General features: G+C 45.6%; 1 protein-coding gene across 7 annotated transcripts in view; it reads left to right on the top strand.

The window, feature by feature from the left end:
• The window catches only part of LOC139257398 (zinc finger protein 239-like), a 31,203-nt gene extending 19,492 nt beyond the window's left edge, over nucleotides 1-11,711 (top strand). For 3 of the 7 annotated variants that reach the window (XM_070874446.1, XM_070874445.1, XM_070874447.1), the window contains exon 4: nucleotides 11,528-11,711. In XM_070874446.1, coding sequence (XP_070730547.1) covers nucleotides 11,528-11,572 — 45 coding nt within the window. In that variant the 3' untranslated portion in view covers nucleotides 11,573-11,711. Of the gene's footprint in view, nucleotides 1-10,129; nucleotides 10,436-11,527 lie in introns of those variants that run through there. The other 4 variants (XR_011592290.1, XR_011592286.1, XR_011592289.1 and 1 more) reach the window with 4 other exon arrangements.
• The last annotated feature ends 12,331 nt before the right edge of the window (nucleotides 11,712-24,042 follow it).

Genomic DNA, 24,042 nt, shown 5'->3' with positions numbered 1-24,042 from the left:
ATAATTGATTCCATCATCTTACCCACTACCGATGTCAGGCTTACCGGTCTATAATTCCCTGTTTCCTCTCTCCCTCCTTTTTTAAAAAGTAGGGTTACATTGGCTACCCTCCACTCGATAGGAACTGATCCAGAGTCAATGGAATGTTGGAAAATGACTGTCAATGCATCCGCTATTTCCAAGGCCACCTCCTTAAGTACTCTGGGATGCAGTCCATCAGGCCCTGGGGATTTATCGGCTTTCAATCTCATTAATTTCCCCAACACAATTTCCCGACTAATAAGGATTTCCCTCAGTTCCTCCTCCTTACTAGACCCTCTGACCCCTCTTATATCCGGAAGGTTGTTAGTGTCCTCCTTAGTGAATACCGAACCAAAGTACTTGTTCAATTGGTCCACCATTTCTTTATTCCCCGTTATGACTTCCCCTGATTCTGACTGCAGGGGACCTTTTTCTCTTTACTAACCTTTTTCTCTTTACATATCTATAGAAACTTTTGCAATCCGTCTTAATGTTCCCTGCAAGCGTCTTCTCGTACTCCATTTTCCCTGCCCTAATCAAACCCTTTGTTCTCCTCTGCTGAGTTCTAAACTTCTCCCAGTCTCCGGGTTCACTGCTATTTCTGGCGAATTTGTATGCCACTTCCTTGGCTTTAATACTAGCCCTGATTTCCCTTGATAGCCACAGTTGATCCACCTTCCCTTTTTTATTTTTACGACAGACAGGAATGTACAATTGTTGTAGTTCATCCATGCAGTCTCTAAATGTCTGCCATTGCCCATCCACAGTCAACCCCTTAAGTATCATTCGCCAATCAATCCTTGCTAATTCACACCTCATACCTTCAAAGTTACCCTTCTTTAAGTTCTGGACCATGGTCTCTGAATTAACTGTTTCAATCTCCATCCTAATGCAGAATTCCACCATATTATGGTCACTCTTCCCCAAGGGGCCTCGCACAACGGTATTGCTAATTAATTCTCTCTCATTACACAACACCCAGCCTAAGATGGCCTCCCCCCTAGTTGGTTCCTCGACATATTGGTCGAGAAAACCATCCCTTATGCACTCCAGGAAATCCTCCTCCACCGTCTTGCTTCCAGTTTGGTTAGCCCAATCTATGTGCATATTAAAGTCACCCATTATAACTGCTGCACCCTTATTGCATGCACCCCTAATTTCCTGTTTGATGCCCTCCCCAACATTACCACTACTGTTTGGAGGTCTGTACACAACTCCCACTAACGTTTTTTGCCCTTTGGTGTTCTGCAGTTCTACCCATATAGATTCCACATCATCCAAGCTAATGTCCATTCTAACTATTGCATTAATCTCTTCTTTAACCAGCAATGCTACCCCACCTCCTTTTCCTTTTATTCTATCCTTCCTGAATGTTGAATACCCCTGGATGTTGAGTTCCCAGCCCTGATCATCGTGGAACCACGTCTCCGTAATCCCAATCACATCATATTTGTTAACATCTATTTGCACAGTTAATTCATCCACCTTATTACGGATACTCCTTGCATTAAGACACAAAGCCTTCAGGCTTGTTTTTTTAACACCCTTTTTCCTTTTAGAATTTTGCTGTGCAGTGGCCCTTTTTGTTTTTTGTCTTGTGTTTCTCTGCCTTCCACGTTTCCTCATCTCCTTTCTGTCTTTTGCTTTTATCTCCTTTTTGTTTCCCTCTGTCTCCCTGCATTGATTCCCATCCCCCTGCCATATTAGTTTAACTCCTCCCCAACAGCACTAGCAAACACTCCCCCTAGGACATTGGTTCCGGTCCTGCCCAGGTGCAGACCGTCTGCTTTGTACTGGTCCCACCTCCCCCAGAACCGGTTCCAATGCCCCAGGAATTTGAATCCCTCCCTGCTGCACCACTGCTCAAGCCATGTATTCATCTGCGCTATCCTGCGATTCCTATTCTGACTAGCACGTGGCACTGGTAGCAAACCCGAGATTACTACTTTTGAGGTCCAACTTTTTAATTTAGCTCCTCGCTCCTTAAATTCGTTTCGTAGGACCTCATCCCTTTTTTTTTTTTACCTATGTCGTTGGTACCAATGTGCACCATGACAACTGGCTGTTCTCCCTCCTTTTTTCGAATGTCCTGCACCCGCTCAGTGACATCCTTGACCCTTGCACCAGGGAGGCAACATACCATCCTGGAGTCTCGGTTGCGGCCGCAGAAACGCCTATCTTTTCCCCTTACAATTGAATCCCCTATCACTATCGCTCTCCCACTCTTCTTCCTCCCCTCCTGTTCAACAGAGCCAGCCACGATGCCATGAATTTGGCTGCTGCTGCCCTCCCCTGATGAGTCATCCCCCTCAACAGTACTCAAAGCAGTGTATCTGTTTTGCAGGGGGATGACCACAGGGGACCCCTGCACTACCTTCCTTGCACTGTTCTTCCTGCTGGTCTTCCATTCCCTATCTGGCTGTGGACCCTTCACCCGCGGTAAGACCAACTCGCTACATGTGCTACTCACGTCATTCTCAGCATCGTGGATGCTCCAGAGTAAATCCACCCTCAGCTCCAACTCCGCAACGCGGTCCGTCAGAAGCTGGAGGCAGACACACTTCCCGCACACGTAGTTGTCAGGAACACTGGAGTCGTCCCTGAGTTCCCACATGGTACAGGAGGAGCATAACACACGGTCGAGCTGTCCTGTCATGATTTAACCCTTAGATAGGCAACAACAATGCTAAAGTTTACTTACTGTTATAGAAGAGAAGAAAGAAAAACTACTCACCAATCACCAGCCAATCACTTACCCTCTTGGCTGTGACATCACCTTTCTGTTTCTTTCTACTTCTTTTTTGCCTTCTCCCTGTAGCTGCACAAGTACGCCTCTCGCTGCCGCTGGGCCTCTTATAGGCCTCCGACCCCGGACTCGCACCTCACCAACTGCCGCCGAATCTCATGGGGTAGAGTTGCTGGTTAAAGAGTAGATTAATGCAATAGAATAAGGAAGGACATTAGCTTGGATGATTTGGAATCTATAATGGGTAGAGCTGTGGAACACCAAAGGGCAGAAAACGCTAGTGGGAGTTGTGTATGGACCACCAAACGTAATAGTGAGGTTGGGGATGGCATCAAACAGGAAATTAGGGATGTGTGCAATAAAGGTACAGCAGTTATCATGGGTGACTTTAATCTACATATAGATTGGGCTAACCAAACTGGTAGCAATATGGTGGAGGAGGATTCCCTGGAGTGTATAAGGGATGGTTTTCTAGACCAATATATCAAGAGCCAACTAGAGAGCTGGCCATCCTGGACTGGGTGATGTGTAATGTGTAAAGAGACGGTCTGTGTATGGAGATGTAAAACAAGGAAACGGTGTCTGTGTATGATAGAGACACAGCCATGTGGTCACAGTCAGAACAATGCACAGATATCCTGGTTATGGTTTGAGCAGGGTTAGATCATGAATGTAGTAAACATAAATATCACCAGTGTAGCCGCAGCTTGTTAGAACAGACCTGGGGAGCAGAGAGCTCTGAATTCACTGTATTATCCCCGTTCTCCAGATCAGGTAACTATACTGTCTGTATTTTGCAGTGCTGTTAATAACATCAGTAAAAGACAATCTATTATGAGCTTGATTATCTTGTGTCTGAAACCACAAGATTAAATATTTAGAGACAATAAGATGAACAAGTAAACACATCATGGCCCAGTACTCCAGCTTTTTATTCACAGGAGAAAATTGTTTATCTAACTCCTCGAGTGGACAGAATAAAGAAAGATCCAAACTCTAAAAGCCCCTCGATGCATTTGTAAATATCTTTCAAATTCTGACAGATATCAATTGTCAGTATACGATCCATTCAAGTCAATGGAAGACGAGAGAGGAGTTGGGGTGAGGTGGTTGGAGAGTAGGAGTGAATGAGGAGTTGGGGTGAGGGGGGGTTGGAGAGTAGGGGTGAATGAGGAGTTGGGGTGAAGGGTTCACTGCTCATGAATAGACTGTTGAACTATAATGGGGTTTGTTTTCTCTTTGCAATGTTTTGAGTTGTGTGTTTAAACTGAAGTCAGACACAGAGCTGCAGTTACTCGCGGGCACTGGGCTGTTTCTAGTGAATGAATGTGGAAAGTGTTAGTGGGGATTAGATTTGTGTGGGATCATTCTGTGCTGAACACATTGCTGGGCTGCGAGTTTTTTATTCGATCATGGGATGTGGGTGTCACTGGCAAGGCCAGCATTTATTGCTCATCACTAATTGCCCTTGAGAAGATGGTGGTAAGCCACCTTCATGAACCGCTGCAGTCCGTGTGGTGAAGGTACTCCCACAGTGCTGTTAGGGAGGGAGTTCCAGGAATTTGACCCAGCGACAATCAAGGAATGGCAATATACTTCCAAATCAGGATGGTGTCTGACTTGGAGGGGAACGTGGAGACTGTGGTGTTCCCACGTGCTTGCTGCCCTTGTCCTTCTAGGTGGTACAGTTCGCGGATTTGGGCGGTGCTGCTGAAGAAGCCTTGGCGAGTTGCTGCAGTGTATCTTGTAGATGGTACACACTGCAGCCACGTTGCGCCGGTGGTGGAGGGAGTGGATGTTTAAAGTGGTGGATGGGGTGTCAATCAAGTGGGCTGCTTTGTCCTGGATGGTGTTGAGCTTCATTCATCCAGGCAAGTGGAGAGAATTCCATCACACTCCTGACTTATGCCTTGTAGATGATGGAGAGGCTTTGGGGAGTCAGGAGGTGAGACACTCACTGCAGAATACCCAGCCTCTGACCTGCTCTTGTTGTCACAGTATTTATGTGGCTGATCCAGTTAAGTTTCTGGTCAATGGTGACCCCCAGGATGTTAATGGTTGAGGATTCGGCGAGGGTAATGCCATTGAATGTTAAGTGGCGGTGGTTAGACTCTCGCTTGTTGGAGATAGTTATTGCCTGGCACTTGTGTGGCACAAATTTTATTTGCCACTTATCAGCCCAAGCCTGAATGTTGTCCAGGTCTTGCTGTATGCAGGCATGGACTGCTCCATTATCTGAGGAGTTGCGAATGGAACTGAACACTGTGCAGTCATCAGCAAACATCCCCACTTCTGACCTTATGATGGAAGGAAGGTCATTGATGAAACAACTGATGATGGTTGGGCCGAGGACACTGCCCTGAGGAACTCCTGCAGCGATGTCCTGGGGCTGTGATGATTGACCTCCAACCACCACAACCATCTTCCTTTGTGCTAGGTATGATTCCAGCCAGTGGAAAATGTTTCCCCTGATTCCCATTGACTTCAGTTTTACTAGGGCTCCTTGATGCCACACTCGGTCAAATGCCTTGATGTCGAGGGCAGTCACTCTCACCTCACCTTTGGAATTCAGCTCTTTTGTCCATGTTTGGACCAAGGCTGTAATGAGGTCTGGAACTGAGTGGTCTTGGCAGAACCCAAACTGGGTATCAGTGAGCAGGTTGTTGCTGAGTAAGTGCTGCTTGATAGAACTGTTGACACCTTCCATTACTTTGATGATGATTGAGAGTAAACTGATGGGACGGTAATTGGCTGGATTGGATTTGTCCTGCTTTTTGTGGACCAGACATACCTGAGCAGTTTTCTATATGTTGGGTAAATGCCAGTGTTGTAGCTGTACTGGAACAGCTTGGCTAGAGTTGCAGCTCGTTCTGGAGCACGTCTTCAACACAACAGCCGGGATGTTGTCGGGGCCCATAACCTTTGCTATATCAGTGCATTCAGCCGTTTCTTGATATCGTGGTGAATCGAATTGGCTGAAGACTGGCTTCTGTGATGGTGGGGACCTCAGGAGGAAGCCGATATGGATCACTTGACACTTCTGGCTGAAGATGGTTGTAAACACTTCAGCCTTTTTTCTTTTGCACTTATTTGCTAGGCTCCACCATCATTGAGGATGGGGATATTCATGGAGCCTCCTCCTCCCATTAACTGTTTAATGGACCACCACCATTCACGACTGGATGTGGCAGGACTAGAGCTTTTATCTGATCCGATGGTTATGGGATTGCTTAGCCTTGTCTATAGTATGCTGCTTCTGCTTTTTAGCATGCATGTAGTCCTGTGTTGCAGTTTCCCCAGGTTGGCACCTTATTTTCAGGTGTGCCTGGTGCTGTTCCTGGCATGCTCTTCTACACTCTTCATTGAACCAGGGTTGGTCCCCAGGCTTGATAGTAATGGTAGAGTGAGGGATATGCCAGGCCTTGAGGTTACAGATTGTGATGGAATACAATTCTGCTGCTGCTGATGGCCCACAGCGCCTCATGGATGCCCAGTTTTGAACTGCTAGATATGCTTTGCATCTATCCCATTTAGCACGGTGGTAGTGCCACACAACACAATGGAGGGTATCCTCCGTATCAAGACGGGACTTCATCTCCACAATGACTCTGCAGTGGTCGCTGCTACCAGTGCTGTCATGGACAGATGCATCTGCAACAAGTAGATTGGTAAGGACGACATCAAGTAGGTTTTTCCTCTCGAGTTGTTCTCACCATCTGCTGCAGGCCCAGTCGAGCAGTTATGTCCTTCAGGACTCGGCCAGCAGTGGTGCTACCGAGCCACTCGATGATGGACATTGAAGTCCCTCACCCAGAGTACATTCTGTGACCTTGCTACTCTCAGTGCCTCTTCCACGTGGTGTTCAACATGGAGGAGTACTGATTCATCAGCTGAGGGAGGGCGGTAGGTGGTAATCAGCAGGATATTTCCTTATCCATGCTTGACCTGAAGCCATGAGACTTCATGGGGTCCGGAGTTTTATCTATTACTGATGTCAAACTGATGGGCCTATAGCTACCCGGGTCTGCATTGTCTCCTTTTTTAAAAATGGGGACTACATTAGTCTCCTTCCAATCTGTAGGAACCATTCCAGAGTGCAGTGAGCAATTAAAAATACAGGCAATTACCAATAATTAATCCTTGCCCGTCAGCTTGGTCCACTTGAACCCAGATCACTTCAGCTGTGCCTAATGAGGCAATATCAAGTCTCTCTAGCTGTTCGATTCTCACTGATTGAAATAGCAACCCCAGCTCCCCTTTGACCTACACTATCCTTTCTCAAACCATTGTAGACCTTTAGGTGAATGTCTGCCATCATTGTCATCTAGTCATGTCTCAGAAATACACAATACATCTAAATTCTCCAACACAGCACAGGATTACAATTCTAACAATTTGCTTCCAACACTCCTTGCATTTACATGAAGGCAATTTAAAGGTCTCCCATCTATTTCTTAGTTATTAATTCTAGTTTGCTTCCTAACTGATTCAACGTCATGCTTTGCTTCTATGTAATTTTCACATGTAGTAAGGCTAGCTTTGAACTTATCTACACTATCCCCTTGCTGAACTCTGGGATAATTCAGCACCCTCTGCCAACCTTTTAGCTCCCAAGAAGTTAAGATGGAGGTTGTCTCTCCTAAACAACTTACCTTGTCCAGCGAAAACCTCCCAATTATTGATGAAGTGAAGCTGCTTCTTTTTGCAGAGGTCCTGAAGCCAGATGTTGAATCCCAAGGTTTTGGCTATTTCTCTCCATCGATCTGGACATGACTGGTAACGTAGAAACATAGAAAATAAGTGCAGGAGTAGGCCATTCGGCCCTTCGAGCCTGCACCACCATTCAATAAGATCATGGCTGATCATTCACCTCCGTACCCCTTTCCCCCCTCATAGCCCGGAGACTACTACCCTTGCACCCCTTTGCTGAAGGACATTTATGAGGCTTTTGTAGGAATCCTGCATCACAAATGGACTTCTATCCATGATATCATTAATTCCAATATGTAAACCTACTAAATATCTTTGCACTCACCTTTCATTAGTTCTTCCACACGGTGCTGGAGATCAGTTACCTTGGTCTCTGGAAAACAGAAGACTGCTATTGACAGAGCCTTACCTCTACATAGGCTGCTGTCTGTGTGCCTGATGGTGGAGTCCCCAATGAGGATTGCCCATTGCCTCTTGCTCTTGCTCTGGCTGTTCAAACAATGTCCTCTTGAACTTTTCAACCTTCCTCTTACCTTTTCCAAGATGCTGATATTAGGATTGAGGTTCGGTATCACTGGTGCTGACCTCACTGCCTGTCGTGTTCTCCAAATCACAAAGCGGGGCATACCGGTTTGAAGTAATAAGAGAATCCAAAGAAACTGTCCCTTTAAACAGGCACAGAGACTATGTGAAACTAAGAAAGAAGCATTATTGGCCAACTAAAAGTAAACCAGATGCTGGGGCCTGTAAGTAGCGCTCCACCAGCCGACATCCGACTGAAACACGGCTGCTATCGTCATCAGTGCCAGGCGCAGGACCAGGGGGCGAGGGACAATTTTTGGTCCGGGGCACTGTGCATGGTGATGACGCCAGCCTCACGGAGCACAGCAGAGCGGGGTGCAACGTCTTACCGTCGCTGCAAAACTCCCGGCAAATTTAGCGGAAAGCGCTGTTCTCACTGCGCCCAGTCGCAAACTCATTTGCATCCCATTTCACCAGCTGGGAGTGTTAATGGGAGATACAAAGTAGCAAAATTTCACCCCCTCTCCCTTTAAACAGGCACAGAGACACTGCAAATTTAAACAAACGCAGATACACTTCCCCTTTAAACATGTACAGAGACACTGCCCATTTAAACAGGCACAGGGACACTGCAACTTTGTGAGTCTCAGAGACACTGCCCCTTTAAACCATCCCAGGGACACTGCCTCTTTAAAAACAGGCAGTGACACCCTCAAAGCCTCCTTGAACAAGTGCATCATCATCATCATCATCATCATAGGCAGTCCCTCGAAATCGAGAAAGATTTGCTTCCACTCTAAAAGTGAGTTCTTAGATGACGGAACAGTCTAATATGGGTATTACAGTCTCTGTCACAGGTGGGACAGACAATCGTTGAAGGAATGGGTGGGTGGGACTGGTTTGCCGCACGTTCTTTCCGCTGCCCGAGTTTGTTTTCTGCATGCTCTAGGTGAAGAGACTCGAAGTACTCAGCACCCTCCCGGATGCACTGCCTCCACTTAGGATGGTCTTTGGCCAGAGACTCCCAGGTGTTGGTGGGGATGTTCCATTTTATCATGGAGGCTTTGAGGGTGTCCCACCTGGGGCTCGCTTGCCATGTAGGAGTTCTGAGTAGAGCGCTTGCTTTGGGAGTCTTGTCAGGCATGCGAACGATGTGGCCCGCCCAGCAGAGCTGGTCAAGTGTAATCAGTGCTTCGATGCTGGGGATGTTGGCCTGATCGAGGACGCTAACATTGGTGCGTCTGTCCTCCCAGGGGATTTGTAGGATCTTGTGGAGACATCGTTGGTGGTAATTCTCCAGCGATTTGAGCTGTCTACTGTATATGGTCCACGTCTCAGGTATCACTGGCCCTGTAGACTATGAGCTTGGTGGCAGATTTGAGGGCATGATCTTCGAACACTCTTTTCCTCAGGCGCCCGAAGGCTGCGCTGATGCACTGGAGGCGGTGTTGAATCTCGTCGTCGATGTCTGCCCTTGCTGATAATAGGCTCCGAGGTTTAGGCAATGGTCCACGTTGTCCAGGGCCGCACCGTAGATCTTGATGACTGGGAGAGCAGTGGTGTGTTGTGGGGTCAGCTTGGTGGAGGACCTTTGTCTAACGGATGTTTAGTGTCAGGCCGATGCTTTCTTACGCCTCAGTGAAGATGTTGACTATGACTTGGAGTTCAGTCCCTGAATGTGTGCCGACGCAGAACAAGTGCAACATCCCCAGTGACACCTGGGAATCCCTGGCCTAAGTGGAGGAAAAGCATCCGGGAAGGCGCTAAGCACCTCGAGTCTCTTCGCCGGGAGCAAGCTGAAGCCAAGAGGCGACAGTGACACCCGTTCCTTCAACCACCATCTGTTCCCACCTGTGAAAGAGACTGTAAGTCACGCATTGGACTCTTCAGTCACCTGAGAATTAATTTTTAATGTGGAAGCAAGTCATCCTCGACTCCGAGGGACTGCCTCAGAAGAGAAGCCCCTTCCCCCTTTAAACAGGCGCAGTGACCCTGCCCCCTCAGGAAGAGCGCGCCCTGTATTGGTCACCCACTGATTGGTACAGTAGCCCCACGCCCCGCCGCTGATTGGCGCAGAGCAGCGGCCGCTGGGTGGGCTGATGCCCCGTGCGACCTCGCCATTGGCTGCGGGCTGAGTGGCGGCGGCGCGCGAGAGAGCGGTTGGCCGGCGGGCTCCGCTCGCGGCCCGGATGTTCGGAGAGCCGTTGTGGAGATTGCCGCGCGGACTGTCTCACTCAGTGACTCCGCGGGGGGCGGCGGTAGGAGCGGCCAGGCCCAGGCTCCGTGCGGGCTATCTCTCACTGACACCGCGGGGTAGGGGCGGCCCAGGCTCCGTGCGGCCTCACACACTCACTGACGCCGCGGGCGGCGAGGTTTGGGTCGTCGGTGGGTGGCGGCTGCAGGATAGCTTCGGGCGGCGACGGGCCTTGGTTACTGGTGGGTGGAGAGTGAGATGGCGGTTTGTCGGGGGGAGTGCGGCCCCCATCTTTGGCAGCGCGGGGAGCGAGAGGGGCGAGGCGTTTCTTGACGTCATAGTTTGTCCCGCTGCAGGGCAGGGAGCATGCGCGGCGGCCATCTTAGTGCAGGGAGGCCCTCAGGTACAGGATGGTGACCAGTGACATGAATATATAAGAAATAGGAGCCGGAATAGGCCATTTGGTCCCTGGAGCCTGCTCCGCTACTCAATAAGATGATGGCTGCAGCATCTGGAGTGGTTCTCCTTGGAGCAGTGAAGGTGCAGGGCAGGTTTAAAAGAGGTGGTCACAATCAGGAAGGCTTTAGATTGAGTCAGGGAACAGAGTAGTTCTGCTCACCCAATCAGATAATGGAAGAAGCCCATTTGGCCCGTCGAGCCCGTGCCAGCTCCCAACTGGTCCCACACTCCCACCCTTTCCCCTGAGTTTGCAAATGTTTTTCTTTCAGATTCCTTTTTGGAAGCTGTGATTGAGTCTGCCTCCACCACCCTTTCAGGCCTTGCATTCCAGATCCTAACCACTCGCTGCGTACAAAAGTTTTTCTTGCATCGCCTTTGGTTCATTTGCCACTCACCTTAAAGCTCTCCTCCTCAGTTTCTCTACCCTAGCCTGACCCCTCATGATTTTGAACACCTCTATCCAATCTCCTCTTAACCTTTTCTGCTCCAAGGAGAACAGCTCCAGTTTCTTTAGTCTACCCACGTAACTGATATCCCTCATCTCGTGAATCATTCTTGTAAATCTTTTCTGCACCCACTAAAACCTTCACATTCTAATGTGCAGTGCCCAGAATTGGATACAATACTCCAGTTGAGGCCGAACCAGTGTTTTATAAAGGTTCATCATAACCTCCTTGCTTTTGTACTCTGATGCCCAGGATCCCGTAAGCTTTTTTAATTGCTTTCTCAACCAATCTTGTCACCTTCAGAGATTTGTGCACATATACCCGCAGGTCTCACTGTTCATGCACCCCCTTTAGGATTATACCCTTTAGTTTATATTGCCTCTCTTCGTTCATTTAATCATGCTTCTCCAATTTTATTTCTTAACTCAGATTCATGGCCTCAATTTCTTTCTTTCTCTGAGCCCCTCAACTTAATCTGGCAGCATAATGTTGGCGAGTGGTGATTGATTGCCCTGGGAACTAACAGGAAGAGAGCTCAGAAGCCGGAGGGCCCAGGGAGCAAAATGTTCTGCAACCAATCGTGGTGCTTGAGGGTTGGATCATGAGTCGGCCAGTCAGGTGAGTCAGTGTGAATCTCTATTAAACTATTTATTTTTAAAAAGTTAGATCGCAATTTCTTAACAAAACAGTTTAACATTTGTCAGTATTTTGGGTCCCTGGAGTTCCTTTAGTGCCAAGTGGACTTAGGTATTTAAAGGTCATTCAATTCCCTCTTTCCATGTTGCTGTTAGTTAAATGTACAGTGATTGATTTCCCCTTATTATGCATTTGTAGTAGTTAAAGTAACATCCTTCCTGTTGGTAGTGCGTCACATTCTGTGCTGGGCGAGATGGCTGGTGGCATCAGCCTTTAAAATTGTCATCCTCTTGTTCAAATCTCTCCAGGGTCTCGCCCCTCCCTATCTCTGCAACCTCCTCCTGCCCACCAACCCTCTTAATTAGGCTGGGTTTGTTTTCTTTGAAATAGAGGAGTATGTGGGGAGACCTTAATGAGGTCTTTAAAATTTTGAGGGGCCTAGATAGAGCGGATAGGAAGGACCTGTTTCCTTCAGCACAGGCGTCAACAACTATGGTGTATAGGGTTAAAGTAATTTTGGGGGAGGTTTAGAAGCGATTTGAGGGGAAATTTCTTTACCCAGAAAGTGGTGGGGGTATGGAACTCACTGCCTGAAAGTGTGGAAGGTTCAGAAACCCTCACCACAGTGCATCAATGTGGCTGAGAATTTTGTGGATAGCACGTTTCAGGGAGTGTTCACCCTGCAGCTTAAGAGTGTGCAGGCATAGGAGGGAATGGGTGACCGCCAGACAGACAAGGTGGACCAGGCAGGTGGGGCAGGAGTCCCCTGACTCGCTAACCGGTTTTCAGTTCTGGATACTGGTGAGCCCGATGTTTGCTCTGGGGAGTACAACCAGCGCCAAGTCCACGCACCACGGGTTGCTCAGCTGCAGGCAGATTTTAGGGAGCTAGGAAAGTGATTAAAAGCAGGACCTCAAAGGTCATAATCTCTTGATTACTCCTGGTGCCACGTACTAGTGAGTACAGAAATAGGAAGATAGAGCAGATGAATGCAAGGCTGGAGAGATGGTGCAGGAGGGAAGCTTTGGGACCATTTCTGGAGGAGGTGGGACCTGTACGTGTCGGGCGTGTTGCCCCTCAACAGGACCGGGACCAATATCCTCACCAGAGATTTTGCTAATGTTTGGAAGGCAGAAGAAACAAAGGCTAGAAAATAGACAACAAGGGAGTTTGGCAGTGCTAAACGCCAGTGTCGGTATGTTTCGGTGAGATCACCTCTCATTCTTCTAAACTCCAGAGTGTTTCGGCCCATTCTACACAATCTCTAATCATAAGACAGCCCTCTTCAGAAACACTTCAATGTCAGTGCATGGAGTCTAGGGAATGATGGCAGATAGACGAGGCACTGATGGACACATGTGATTATGATATTGTAGCTATTAGTGAGACATGGCTAAAAGAACTGCAGGAATGGCAGCTCAACATTCTTGGTTACAGCGTTTTAAGATGAGATAGAGAGGGGGATTAAAAAAGGAGGTTGGGGGGTCGCAATATTGAGTAAAGTAACAATTACAGCTGTGAGGAGGGACGATATGTTAGAGAGGTCATCAAATGAGGCCATGTGGGATGAACTGAAGAACAAAAAAGGGGCAATCACACTGCTGGGGTTGTACTATAGACCCCCAAACAGTCAGAGGGAGATAGAAGAGCAAATATGTAGACAAATTTCTGCGAAGCGAAAAAAATAATAGGGCAATAATACTAGGGGATTTTAACTACCCTAATATAAACTGTGAAAGGTATAGAGGGAGTAGAATTCTTAAAATGCATTCAGGAGAACTTTTTTAGGCAGGACGTAGCAAGCCCAACAAGAGAGGGCGCAGTTCTGGACTTAGTTTTGGGGAATGAAGTTTGGGCAGGTGGAAGGGGTATCAGTGGGACAACATCTTCGTGCTGGTGATCATAATTTAGCTAGATTTAGGGTAGTTATGGAAAAGGACTAAGATAGACCAGTAATAAAGGTTCTCAATTGGGGAAAAGTTAATTTTGGGAAAAGCCAAGATGTGATTGAGCCAAAGTGGACTGGAAACAGGAACTTGAAGGTAAATCAGCGTCCGAGCAGTGAGAGGCATTCAAGGAGGGAGATAGTGAGGGAACATACGAACCCTCAAGAAAAAGAATGGGACTAATAAATCTAGAGCCCCTTGGATGTCAATTTAAGAACATAAGGAATAGGAGCAGGAATAGGCCACACAGCCCCTTGAGCCTGCTCTGCCATTCAATAAGATCATCGACCTCAACACCACTTTCTCTCTGATCTCCATATCCTTTGATTCCCCTAGAGACCAAAAATCTATATATCTGAGCCTTGAATATACTCAGAGACTCAGCATCCACAGCCCTCGGGAGCAGGGAATTCCAAAGATTCACAACCCTCTGAGTGAAGAAATTCCTCCTCATCTCCGTCTTAAATGGCCTTTCCCTTGGGCCTAGTTCCATCCAGGGGAAACAACCACTCAGCATCTATGCTATCAATCCCCTTCAGAATCTTGTATGTTTCAATGAGATCACCTCTCATTCTTCTAAACTCCAGAGCGTATAAGCCCATTCTACACAATCTCTCATCATAAGACAGCCATCTCATCCCAGGAATCAATCGTGAACCTTTGTTGCACCGCCTCCAAGGCAAGTATATCCTTCGTTAGATAAGGAGACCAAAACTGTGCACAGTACTCCAGGTGTGGACTCACCAAGACCCTGTACAATTGTAGCAAGACTTCCTTACTCTTATACTCCAACCCTTGCAATAAAGGACAACGTGCCATTTGCCTTTATTGCTTGCTGTACCTGCATGCTAGCTTTCAGTGTTTCTTGCACGAGGACACCTAAATCTCTCTGAATACCCAAATCCCTCTGAACACCAACATTTAAAAGTGTCTCACCATTTAAAAGATATTATGGTTTTCTATTCTTCCTACTAAAGTGAACAACCTCACATTTCCCTGCATTATACTCCATCTTCCACCTTACTGCCCACTCACATCATCTATCTATATATCTAGGTCATTAATATAGATTGTAAATAGCTGAGGCCCCAGCACTGATCTTTGCAGCACCCCAGTAGTTACAGCCTGCCAACCTGCAAAGGACCTGTTTATCTCCAAATTTGCGGATGACACTAAGTTGGGTGGCAGTGTGAGCTGCGAGGAGGATGCTATGAGGCTGCAGAGCGACTTGGATGGGTTAGGTGAGTGGGCAAATGCTTGGCAGATAAAGTATAATGTGGATAAATGTGAGGTTATCCACTTTGGTGGTTAAAAACAGAGACAAACTATTATCTGAATGGTGACAGATTAGGAAAAGGGGAGATGCAACGAGACCTGGGTGTCATGGTACATCAGTCATTGAAGGTTGGCATGCAGGTACAGCAGGCGGTTAAGAAAGCAAATGGAATGTTGGCCTTCATAGCGAGGGGATTTGAGTACAGGGGCAGGGAGGTGTTGCTACAGTTGTACAGGGCCTTGGTGAGGCCACACCTGGAGTATTGTGTACAGTTTTGGTCTCCTAACCTAAGGAAGGACATTCTTGCTATTGAGGGAGTGCAGCGAAGGTTCACCAGACTGATTCCCGGGATGGCAGGACTGACCTATCAAGAAAGACTGGATCAACTGGGCTTGTATTCACTGGAGTTCAGAAGAATGAGAGGGGACCTCATAGAAACTTTTAAAATTCTGATGGGTTTAGACAAGTTAGATGCAGGAAGAATGTTCCCAATGTTGGGGAAGTCCAGAACCAGGGGACACAGTCGAAGGATAAGGGGTAAGCCATTTAGGACCGAGATGAGGAGAAACTTCTTCACCCAGAGAGTGGTGAACCTGTGGAATTCTCTACCACAGAAAGTTGTTGAGGCCAATTCACTAAATATATTCAAAAAGGAGTTAGATGAAGTCCTTACTACTCGGGGGATCAAGGGGTATGGCGAGAAAGCAGGAATGGGGTACTGAAGTTGCATGTTCAGCCATGAACTCATTGAATGGCAGTGCAGGCTAGAAGGGCCGAATGGCCTACTCCTGCACCTATTTTCTATGTTTCCCTACTCTGCTTTCTGTCCGTTAACTAATCGTCTATCCATGCGAATACATTACCTCTAATCCCATGAGCCCTCATCTTGTGCAATAGCCTTTTATGTGGCACCTTATCGAATGCCTTTTAGAAATTCAAATATACTACACTCACTGATTCCCCTTTATCTACCCTGCTAGTTACATCCTCAAAAAAACTCTAATAAATTTGTCAAACATGATTTCCCTTTCATAAAACCATGTTGACTCTGCCTAATCATATTATGATTTTCTAAGTGCCCTGATACCACTTCCTTAACAATGGATTCCAGTATTTTCAGACGACTGCTATTAGGCTAACTGGCCTGTTCCCTGTTTTCTCTCTCCCTCATTTCTTGAATAGCGGTGTTACATTTCCAATCCACTGGGACCGTTCTAGAATCTAGGGAATTTTGGAAGATCAAAACCAATGCCTCGACTATCTCTGCAGCCATCTCTTTTAGAACCCGAGGATGTAGGCCGTTGGGTCCAGTGATTTGTCAGCTTTTAGTCCCATTCCTCACCCTCATTAGACCTTAGGTTCCCCACCATTGTAGGTATGTTTTGTACCTCTTCTACTGATACAAAATATTTGTTTAATGTTTCTGTCATTTCCTTATTCCCCATAATAATTCAATAATAATGTGGGACTTCCGTCAACACACGGACTGCAGCATTTCAAGAAGGTGGCTCACCACCATCTTCTCAAGGGCAATTAGGGATGGGCAATAAATGCTGGCCTTGGCAGTGACACCCACATCCCATGAACGAATAATAAAAAATAAAAATTCTCCTGTCTCAGCCTCTAAGAGACCAATGTTTATTTTTTCTATTCCACTTTTGCATACTTGTAGAAGACCTTACAATCTGTTTTTATATTTCTGACTAGTTTTCTCTTGTTTCCCTTTTTTCCCTTTTTATCGATTTTTTGGTCATCCTTTGCTGTTTTCTGAAACTTGCAATCCTCAGACTTATCACTAATCTTTACAACATTCTTTCAATCCAATGCTATATTTAACTTCTTTAGTTAGTCACCAAGCCTTCCTCCTCCACACAGGTTTGCTTTATGGTCCCTGACAGGCCCTTTTGTTATCCTCTTGCTCTTAATGTATTTATAAAACATCTCTGGGTTTTCCTTGCTTTTATTTTTTCATGTCCTCTCTTTGCTTTCCTAATTTCCTTTCCTAATTTCCCCCCTGCACTTTCTATACTCCTAGGGGTTCTGCAGTATTGTGCGCTCGGATCATTTTTCCCTTAGACCTTTGTTTCTCAATGGAATGTATTTTTGTTGAGAATTATATATTTTAATACTAGCCACTGCTTATTGACTGCTATACCTTTTAATCTATTTTTCCAATCTACCTTGGCCAGCTTGCCCTTCAAACCTATGTAATTGGCTTTATTTAAGTTTAAGACCCTAGTTTCAGACTTGGGTAAGTCACTCTCAAATATAAGGGGCATATAGGGTAGGATAAAGAAATCAAGACAACCTTATGACAGATACCGAGCGCACAATACTGCAGAACCCCTAGAGGAGTATAGAAAGTGCAGGGGTGAAATTAAAAAGGAAATTAGGAAAGCAAAGAAAGGACATGAAAAAATAATGGCAAGGAAAACCCAGAGATGTTTTATAAATACATTAAGAGCAAGAGGATAACAAAAGGGCCTATTAGGGACCATAAAGCAAACCTGTGTGGAGGGGGAAGGCTTGGTATGGTTCATTAATACTTTGTGTCTGTTTTCACAAAAGAGAGGAACAATGTGGACATTGTAATTGGGGACAATGAGTGTGAAATATTAGATGAAATAAACATAGTGAGAGAGGAAGTATTAAGGGGTTTAGCAGCTTTGAAAGTAGATAAATCCCGAGACCTGGATGAAATGTATGCTGTTAAGAGAAGCAAAAGAGGAAATAGCAGAGGCTCTGACCATCATTTCCAATCCTCTCTGGCTACCGGTGTGGTGCTAGAGGACACGAGGACTGCAAATGTGGTACCGTTGATTAAAAAGGGAGAAAGGGGTAATTACAGGACAGTCGGCCTAACCTCGGTGGTGGGAAAATTATTGGAAAAATTCTGAAGGACAGGATAAATCTTCATTTAGAAAGTCACGGATTAATCGAGGAAAGTCAGCATGGATTTGTTAAGGGAAGGTAGTGTCTGACTAAATTGATTGAATTTTTTGAGGAGATAACAAGGAGGGTCGATGAGGGGTAGTGTGTTTGATGCAGTCTATATGGATTTTAGCAAGGCTTTTGATAAGGTCCTATTGGCAGACTGGTCACGAAAGTTGAAGCTCATGGGATCCAGAACAAAGTGACAAGTTGCATCCAAAATTGGCTCAGGCAGGAAGCAAAGTGTAATGGTTGATGGATGTTTTTGTGACTGGGAGGATGTTTCCAGTGGGGTTCTACAGGGCTCTACTTGGTCCCTTTCTTTTTGTGGTATATAATCAATGAATTGGACTTCAATGTAGGGGTTTTGATTAAGAAGTTTGCAGATGATACGAAAATTGGCCGCATGGTTGATAATGAAGAAGAAAGCTGTAGACTGCAGGAAGATATCAATGGACTGGTCAGGTGAGCACAACAGTGGCAAATGGAATTCAATCTGCAGAAATGTGAGGTAATGCATTTGTGAAGGGCTAACTAGACAAGTGAATACACAATAAATGGTAGGATACTGAGAAATGTAGAGGAAGAGAGGGACCTTGGAGTGCATGTCCACAGATCCCTGAAGGTACCAGGACGAGTAGATAAGGTGGTTATTAGCCGAGGCATAGAATATAAAAGCAGGGAGGTTATGCTTGAACTATATAAAATTCTAGTTACGCCACAGTTAGAGTACTGCGTGCAGTTATGATCACCACATTACAGGAATGATGTGCAGTATAGAGGAGATTTACGAGGATGCTGCCTCAACTGGAGAATTTTAACTGAGGAAAGATTGGATAGGCTGGGGTTGTGGTCTTTGGAATAGAGGAGACTGAGGGGAGCCCTATTTGAGGTATATAGAATTAAGAAGGGCCTCGATAGAGTGGATATGAAAGACCTATTTCCCTTAGCAGAGTGGTCAATAACCAGGGGGCATAGATTTAAAGTAATCAGTAGAAGGTTCCGATGGGATTTGAGGGGATAATTTTTCACGCAGTGGGTGGTGGGAGTCTGGAACTCACGCCTGAAAGGGAGGCAGAAACACTCATCGCATACCTCAACGTACTTCGATGCGCACTTAAAGTGCCGTAACCTATAAGGTTATGGACCAAGAGCTGGAAAGTGGGATTCGGCGGACTTGTTGAGCCGAATGCTCTTCTTCTGTGCTGTAAATTTCTGTAATTCTATGATCCTGTACTTGCAGTGGTGACTTTCGTAAATTATGAGGACAGGTTGCACAGACTAGGCTTGTATTCCCTTGAATATAGAAGATTAATGATTGACCTAATTAAGATGTTTAAGATGATTAAAGGAAAAACTATTTCCTTTAGTGAGGGAGTCCACCACAAGATCGTTCAGGGGTGATGTCACGAAGCACTACCTCTCTCAAATGTTGAGAGGCTGTTTCTCTTGGCTCGAGAGTCTAGAACTCTGGTCATAGGGGCCAATATTCCACATTGCCTTTAATTCTTCCTGCATCTAACCTGTCCAGTCCCATCAGAATTTTATATGTTTCTATGAGATCCCCTCTCATCCTTCTAAACTCCAGTGAATACAGTCGATCCAGTCCCTCCTCATACGTCAGTCCTGCCATCCCGGGAATCAGTCTGGTGAACCTTTGCTGCACTCCCTCAATAGCAAGAACGTCCTTCCTCAGATTAAGAGACCAAAACTGAACACAATATTCCAGATGAGACCTCACCAAGGCCCTGTACAACTGCAGTAAGACCTCCCTGCTCCTATACTCAAATCTCCTAGCTATGAAGGCCAATATACCATTTGCTGCCTTCGCCACCTACTGTACCTGCATGCCAACTTTCAATGACTGTTGTACCATAACACCCAGGTCTCGTTGCACCTCCCCTTTTCCTAATCTGCCACCATTCAGGTAATATTCTGCCTTCATGTTTTTGCCACCAAAGTGGATAACCTAACATTTATCTACATTATGCTGCATCTGCCATGCATTTGCCCACTCACCTAGCCTGTCCAAATCACCCTGCAGCCTCTGAGCGTCCTCCTCACATCTCACACCGCCACTCAGCTTAGTGCCATCTGCAAACTTGGAGATTTTACACTCAATTCCCTCGTCCAAATCATTAATGTATATTGTAAATAGCTGGGGTCCCAGGACTGAGCCCTTTGGAACCCCACTAGTCATTGCCTGCCATTCTGAAAAGGACCCGTTTATCCCAACTCTGTGCTTCCTGTGTGCCAACCAGTTCTCTATCGATGTCAGTACATTACCCCCAATACCATGCGCTTTGATTTTTCACACCAATCTCTTGTATGGGACCTTGTCAAAAGCCTTTTGAAAGTCCAAATACACCACATCCACTGGTTCTGCCTTGTCCACTCCGCCAGTTACATCCTCAAAAAAAATCTCGAAGATTTGTCAAGCAGGATTTCCCTTTCGTAAATCCATGCTGACTTGGACCGATCCAGTCACTGCTTTCCAAATGTGTTGCTATTTCATCTTTAATAATTGAATCCAGCATTTTCCCCACTACTGATGTCAGGCTAACCAGTCTATAATTACCCCTTTTCTCTCTCCCTCGTTTCTTAAAAAGTGGTGTTACATTAGCTACCCTCCAGTCCATAGGAACTGATCCAGAGTCGATAGACTGTTGGAAAATGATCACCAATGCATCCACTATTTCTAGGGCTACTTCCTTAAGTACTCTGGGATGCAGACCATCAGGCCCTGGGGACTTATCGGCCTTCAGTCCCATCAATTTCCCACCTAATAAGAATTTCCTTCAGTTCCTCCTTCTCACTAGACCCTCGGTCCCCTAGTATTTCCGGAAGGTTAATTGTGTCTTCCTTCGTGAAGACAGAACCAAAGTATTTGTTTAACTGGTCCGCCATTTCTTTGTTCCCCATTATAAATTCACCTGAATCTGACTACAAGGGACCTACGTTTGTTTTCACTAATCTTTTTCTCTTCACATATCTATAGAAGCTTTTGCAGTCAGTTTTTATGTTCCCAGCAAGCTTCCTCTCGTACTCTATTTTCCCCCTCTTATTTAAACCCTTTGTCCTCCTCTGTTGTATTATAAAATTCTCCCAGTCCTCAGGTTTGCTGCTTTTTCTGGCCAATTTATATGCCTCTTCCTTAGATTTAACACAATCCTTAATTTCCCTTGTTCGCCATGGTTGAGCCACCTTCCCTGTTTTACTTTTACTCCATTCAGGGATGTACAATTGTTGAAGTTCATCCATGTGGTCTTTAAATATTTGCCATTGCCTGTCCACCGTCAACCCTTTAAGTATCACTTGCCAGTCTATTCTAGCCAATTCACGTCTCATACCATCGAAGTTACCTTTCCTTAAGTTCAGGACCCTAGTCTCTGAATTAACTGTGTCACTCGCCATCTTAATAAAGAATTCTACCATATTATGGTCACTCTTCCCCAAGGGGCCTCGCACAACAAGATTGCTAATTAGTCCTTTCTCATTACACATCATCGAGTCTAGGATGGCCAGCCCTCTAGTTGGTTCCTCAACATATTGGTCTAGAAAACCATCCTTAATACATTCCAGGAAATCCTTCTACACTGCATTGCGACCAGTTTGGTTAGCCCAATCAATATGTAGATTAAAGTCGCCCATGATGACTGCTGTACCTTTATTGCACGCATCCCTAATTTCTTGTTTGATGCTGTCCCCAACCTCACTACTACTGTTTGGTGGTCTGTACACAACTCCACTAGCGTCTTTTGCCCTTTGGTATTCCGTAGCTCCACCCATACCGATTCCACATCATCCAAGCTAATGTCCTTTCTGACTATTGCATTAATTTCCTCTTTAACCAGCAATGCCACCCCACCTCCTTTTCCTTTCTGTCTATCATTCCTAAATGTTGAATGTCCATGTATGTTGAGTTCCCAGCCTTGGTCACCTTGGAGCCATGTCTTCGTGATCCCAAAATCTCTCTACTCCTCTGCTTATTTTAAAGTTTTACTATTTAATGTTCATTTGCTCCCTTTTTCTTCCTGCCAAAATGTATCTCATCAGATTTCTCTGCACTAAATTTCATCTGACATCTACCTGCCCCATTTACAAACCTGTGCATTCAGACTGAACTCACTTACAGTCATCTTCACAGTTTCCCACGCTCCCCATTTTTGGCGTCATCTGGACATGTTGATCTTTTGCCCCATATACCCAAGTCCAGATCATTTCTCTATATTGAGGAGCAATGGTCCCCACATTGACCCTGGGGGACACCACTGTTTACATCCCTCCAGTCTGAAGAACATCCATTAACCACTACTCTGTTTTCTGCTCTTTACCCAACTTCCTCTCCACTCTGCCCCACTCCATTTAATACCGTGAGTCTTAATTTGATCAACAAGCCTCCTGTACGGCACCTTATCAAACATCTTTTGACAATCCATCTACACAACATCCACTGCATTTCCTTTCTCACTGCACTGTGTTATTTCCTGAAATAATCCCTGCTGTGTGTCCTGAATGAACCCATTTCACTACCAAATGTTGCAATGTTTGCTCCACCCCAGAGTTCCATCTGTCTAAAGCCACAACAAAAGGTCCAGTTTTTGCTGGAGTTTGAGAGAAACCAGTTTTAAAAATGGGATAGCATTTCAGCCAATCCAGGCTCAGCCCCACCCACTGGGTGTGTCAAGCCCCGCCCCCTCACTCCCATTGTTTGGAGGACCAGCCACCTGCTCGGTCCTCCAGCCCCTACCCCGCTCTTCCTATTGGTCTGGAGCTTCCGTCAATTACCCGGGCTGGATTAATGCTCAGTCTGGGGGTCTGGAGCTAATGTTGTGGAGTATTAAAAAATATAACACTCACATGAAAGATTTTTTATGGAGAAAAGTGTTGTTTATTAAAACCTGATTAATCAAGGGAGATCCGGCCTCATCAGTACCATTACTGAGTGCTCTCAACGCTGATCTCTCAGGACAAGCTGTGTAATTACATTTTTATACAGTTGAGATAGTCAAAATGGTGGAACTACGTGGGGAAGTGTTCCATTGGTTAATACAGGTTACAACAATCTCATTGGGTGCTACAGTTACATTAATTTTATTGGTTACAGTAATTTCTAATGATTCCATTGGTACATTCAGTTCTGACGACTGTTGCTAGGGAATAGCTGCCTACAGGTTATGTGTTACATTTCTAGGAATGTCTTCCCAGGCTAATTCTCAGACTAATGTCCTTGGCAGACATATGGCTACCCTCTGCTTAAGAGGCATTGTCCCTGTTATCTCCTGTGGCTGGAACATCGTGGCCTCTTCTCATTATTTCTGTGCACTGTTTACATAAATCTTGTGGGTGTTCTTATCTCCTAAGAGAATTTCTCTGACCTTAGTGTTTCTGCCTAATTCAGCTATTCTACCATGAACACATTGTAAACCTTACTTTCAGTCTTACTTTATTTTAATTACACCAAATTACTTTACCCCTAATTAAGGTTTTTCGCTCTTACAATCTCCCAATTGATCAGGTGGTAACCCCTAATACCCACCATGAACAACAATTTTCCTTTCCCTGCCTTTTCCTGTCATGTGTGTCTCGTTGATCAGGCGATAGGATTGGGACACTCACGACTCGTATCAGGTATTCATGCCGTCTTTGTGTTTGATTACCCCTTTTTGGATCTAACAAAGGCTTTCTACGTTCTTGGTTACGGGCCTTGGCCAGCGTCTTTGCTCTGCGTCTCTTGTATCTGCCTGCACATTCTCCCCGGAGTATCAGCACCACTATCAGCTGCACTAGGACTAACACATGGGATATAATTCAAATCCCTATCTTGTAATTTTACTCGGGTATGCCTCTCCTATTTTTGCACTTGTTACATAACATCACCAACCAACTCAAGGCTATTACTACCTGTACTGCCACTAGGGTATGTGAAAAGATCCTTATCCACGGATGTATAATCTCAAGTATCAAGGCGGGTTTTTCAGGTTATCCTTTATCTCACTGTCCAGTTCTTTGCCTTTATCCTTTAGCTCATAATATCTTATAATGTAATTTCTTAACGGTCCTTTGAGCTCAGTTAAATCTTCAAGTAACGGGAATTGGTGGTGCTTGCTCTTCCATGTAATCATCAATATCTTGCTTAATCTCATCGCTTATAT

Source organism: Pristiophorus japonicus, unplaced genomic scaffold (genome assembly GCF_044704955.1).
Source record: "Pristiophorus japonicus isolate sPriJap1 unplaced genomic scaffold, sPriJap1.hap1 HAP1_SCAFFOLD_826, whole genome shotgun sequence".
Lineage (NCBI taxonomy): Eukaryota > Metazoa > Chordata > Chondrichthyes > Pristiophoridae > Pristiophorus > Pristiophorus japonicus.
This window is presented reverse-complemented; position numbering and strand designations above follow the sequence as displayed.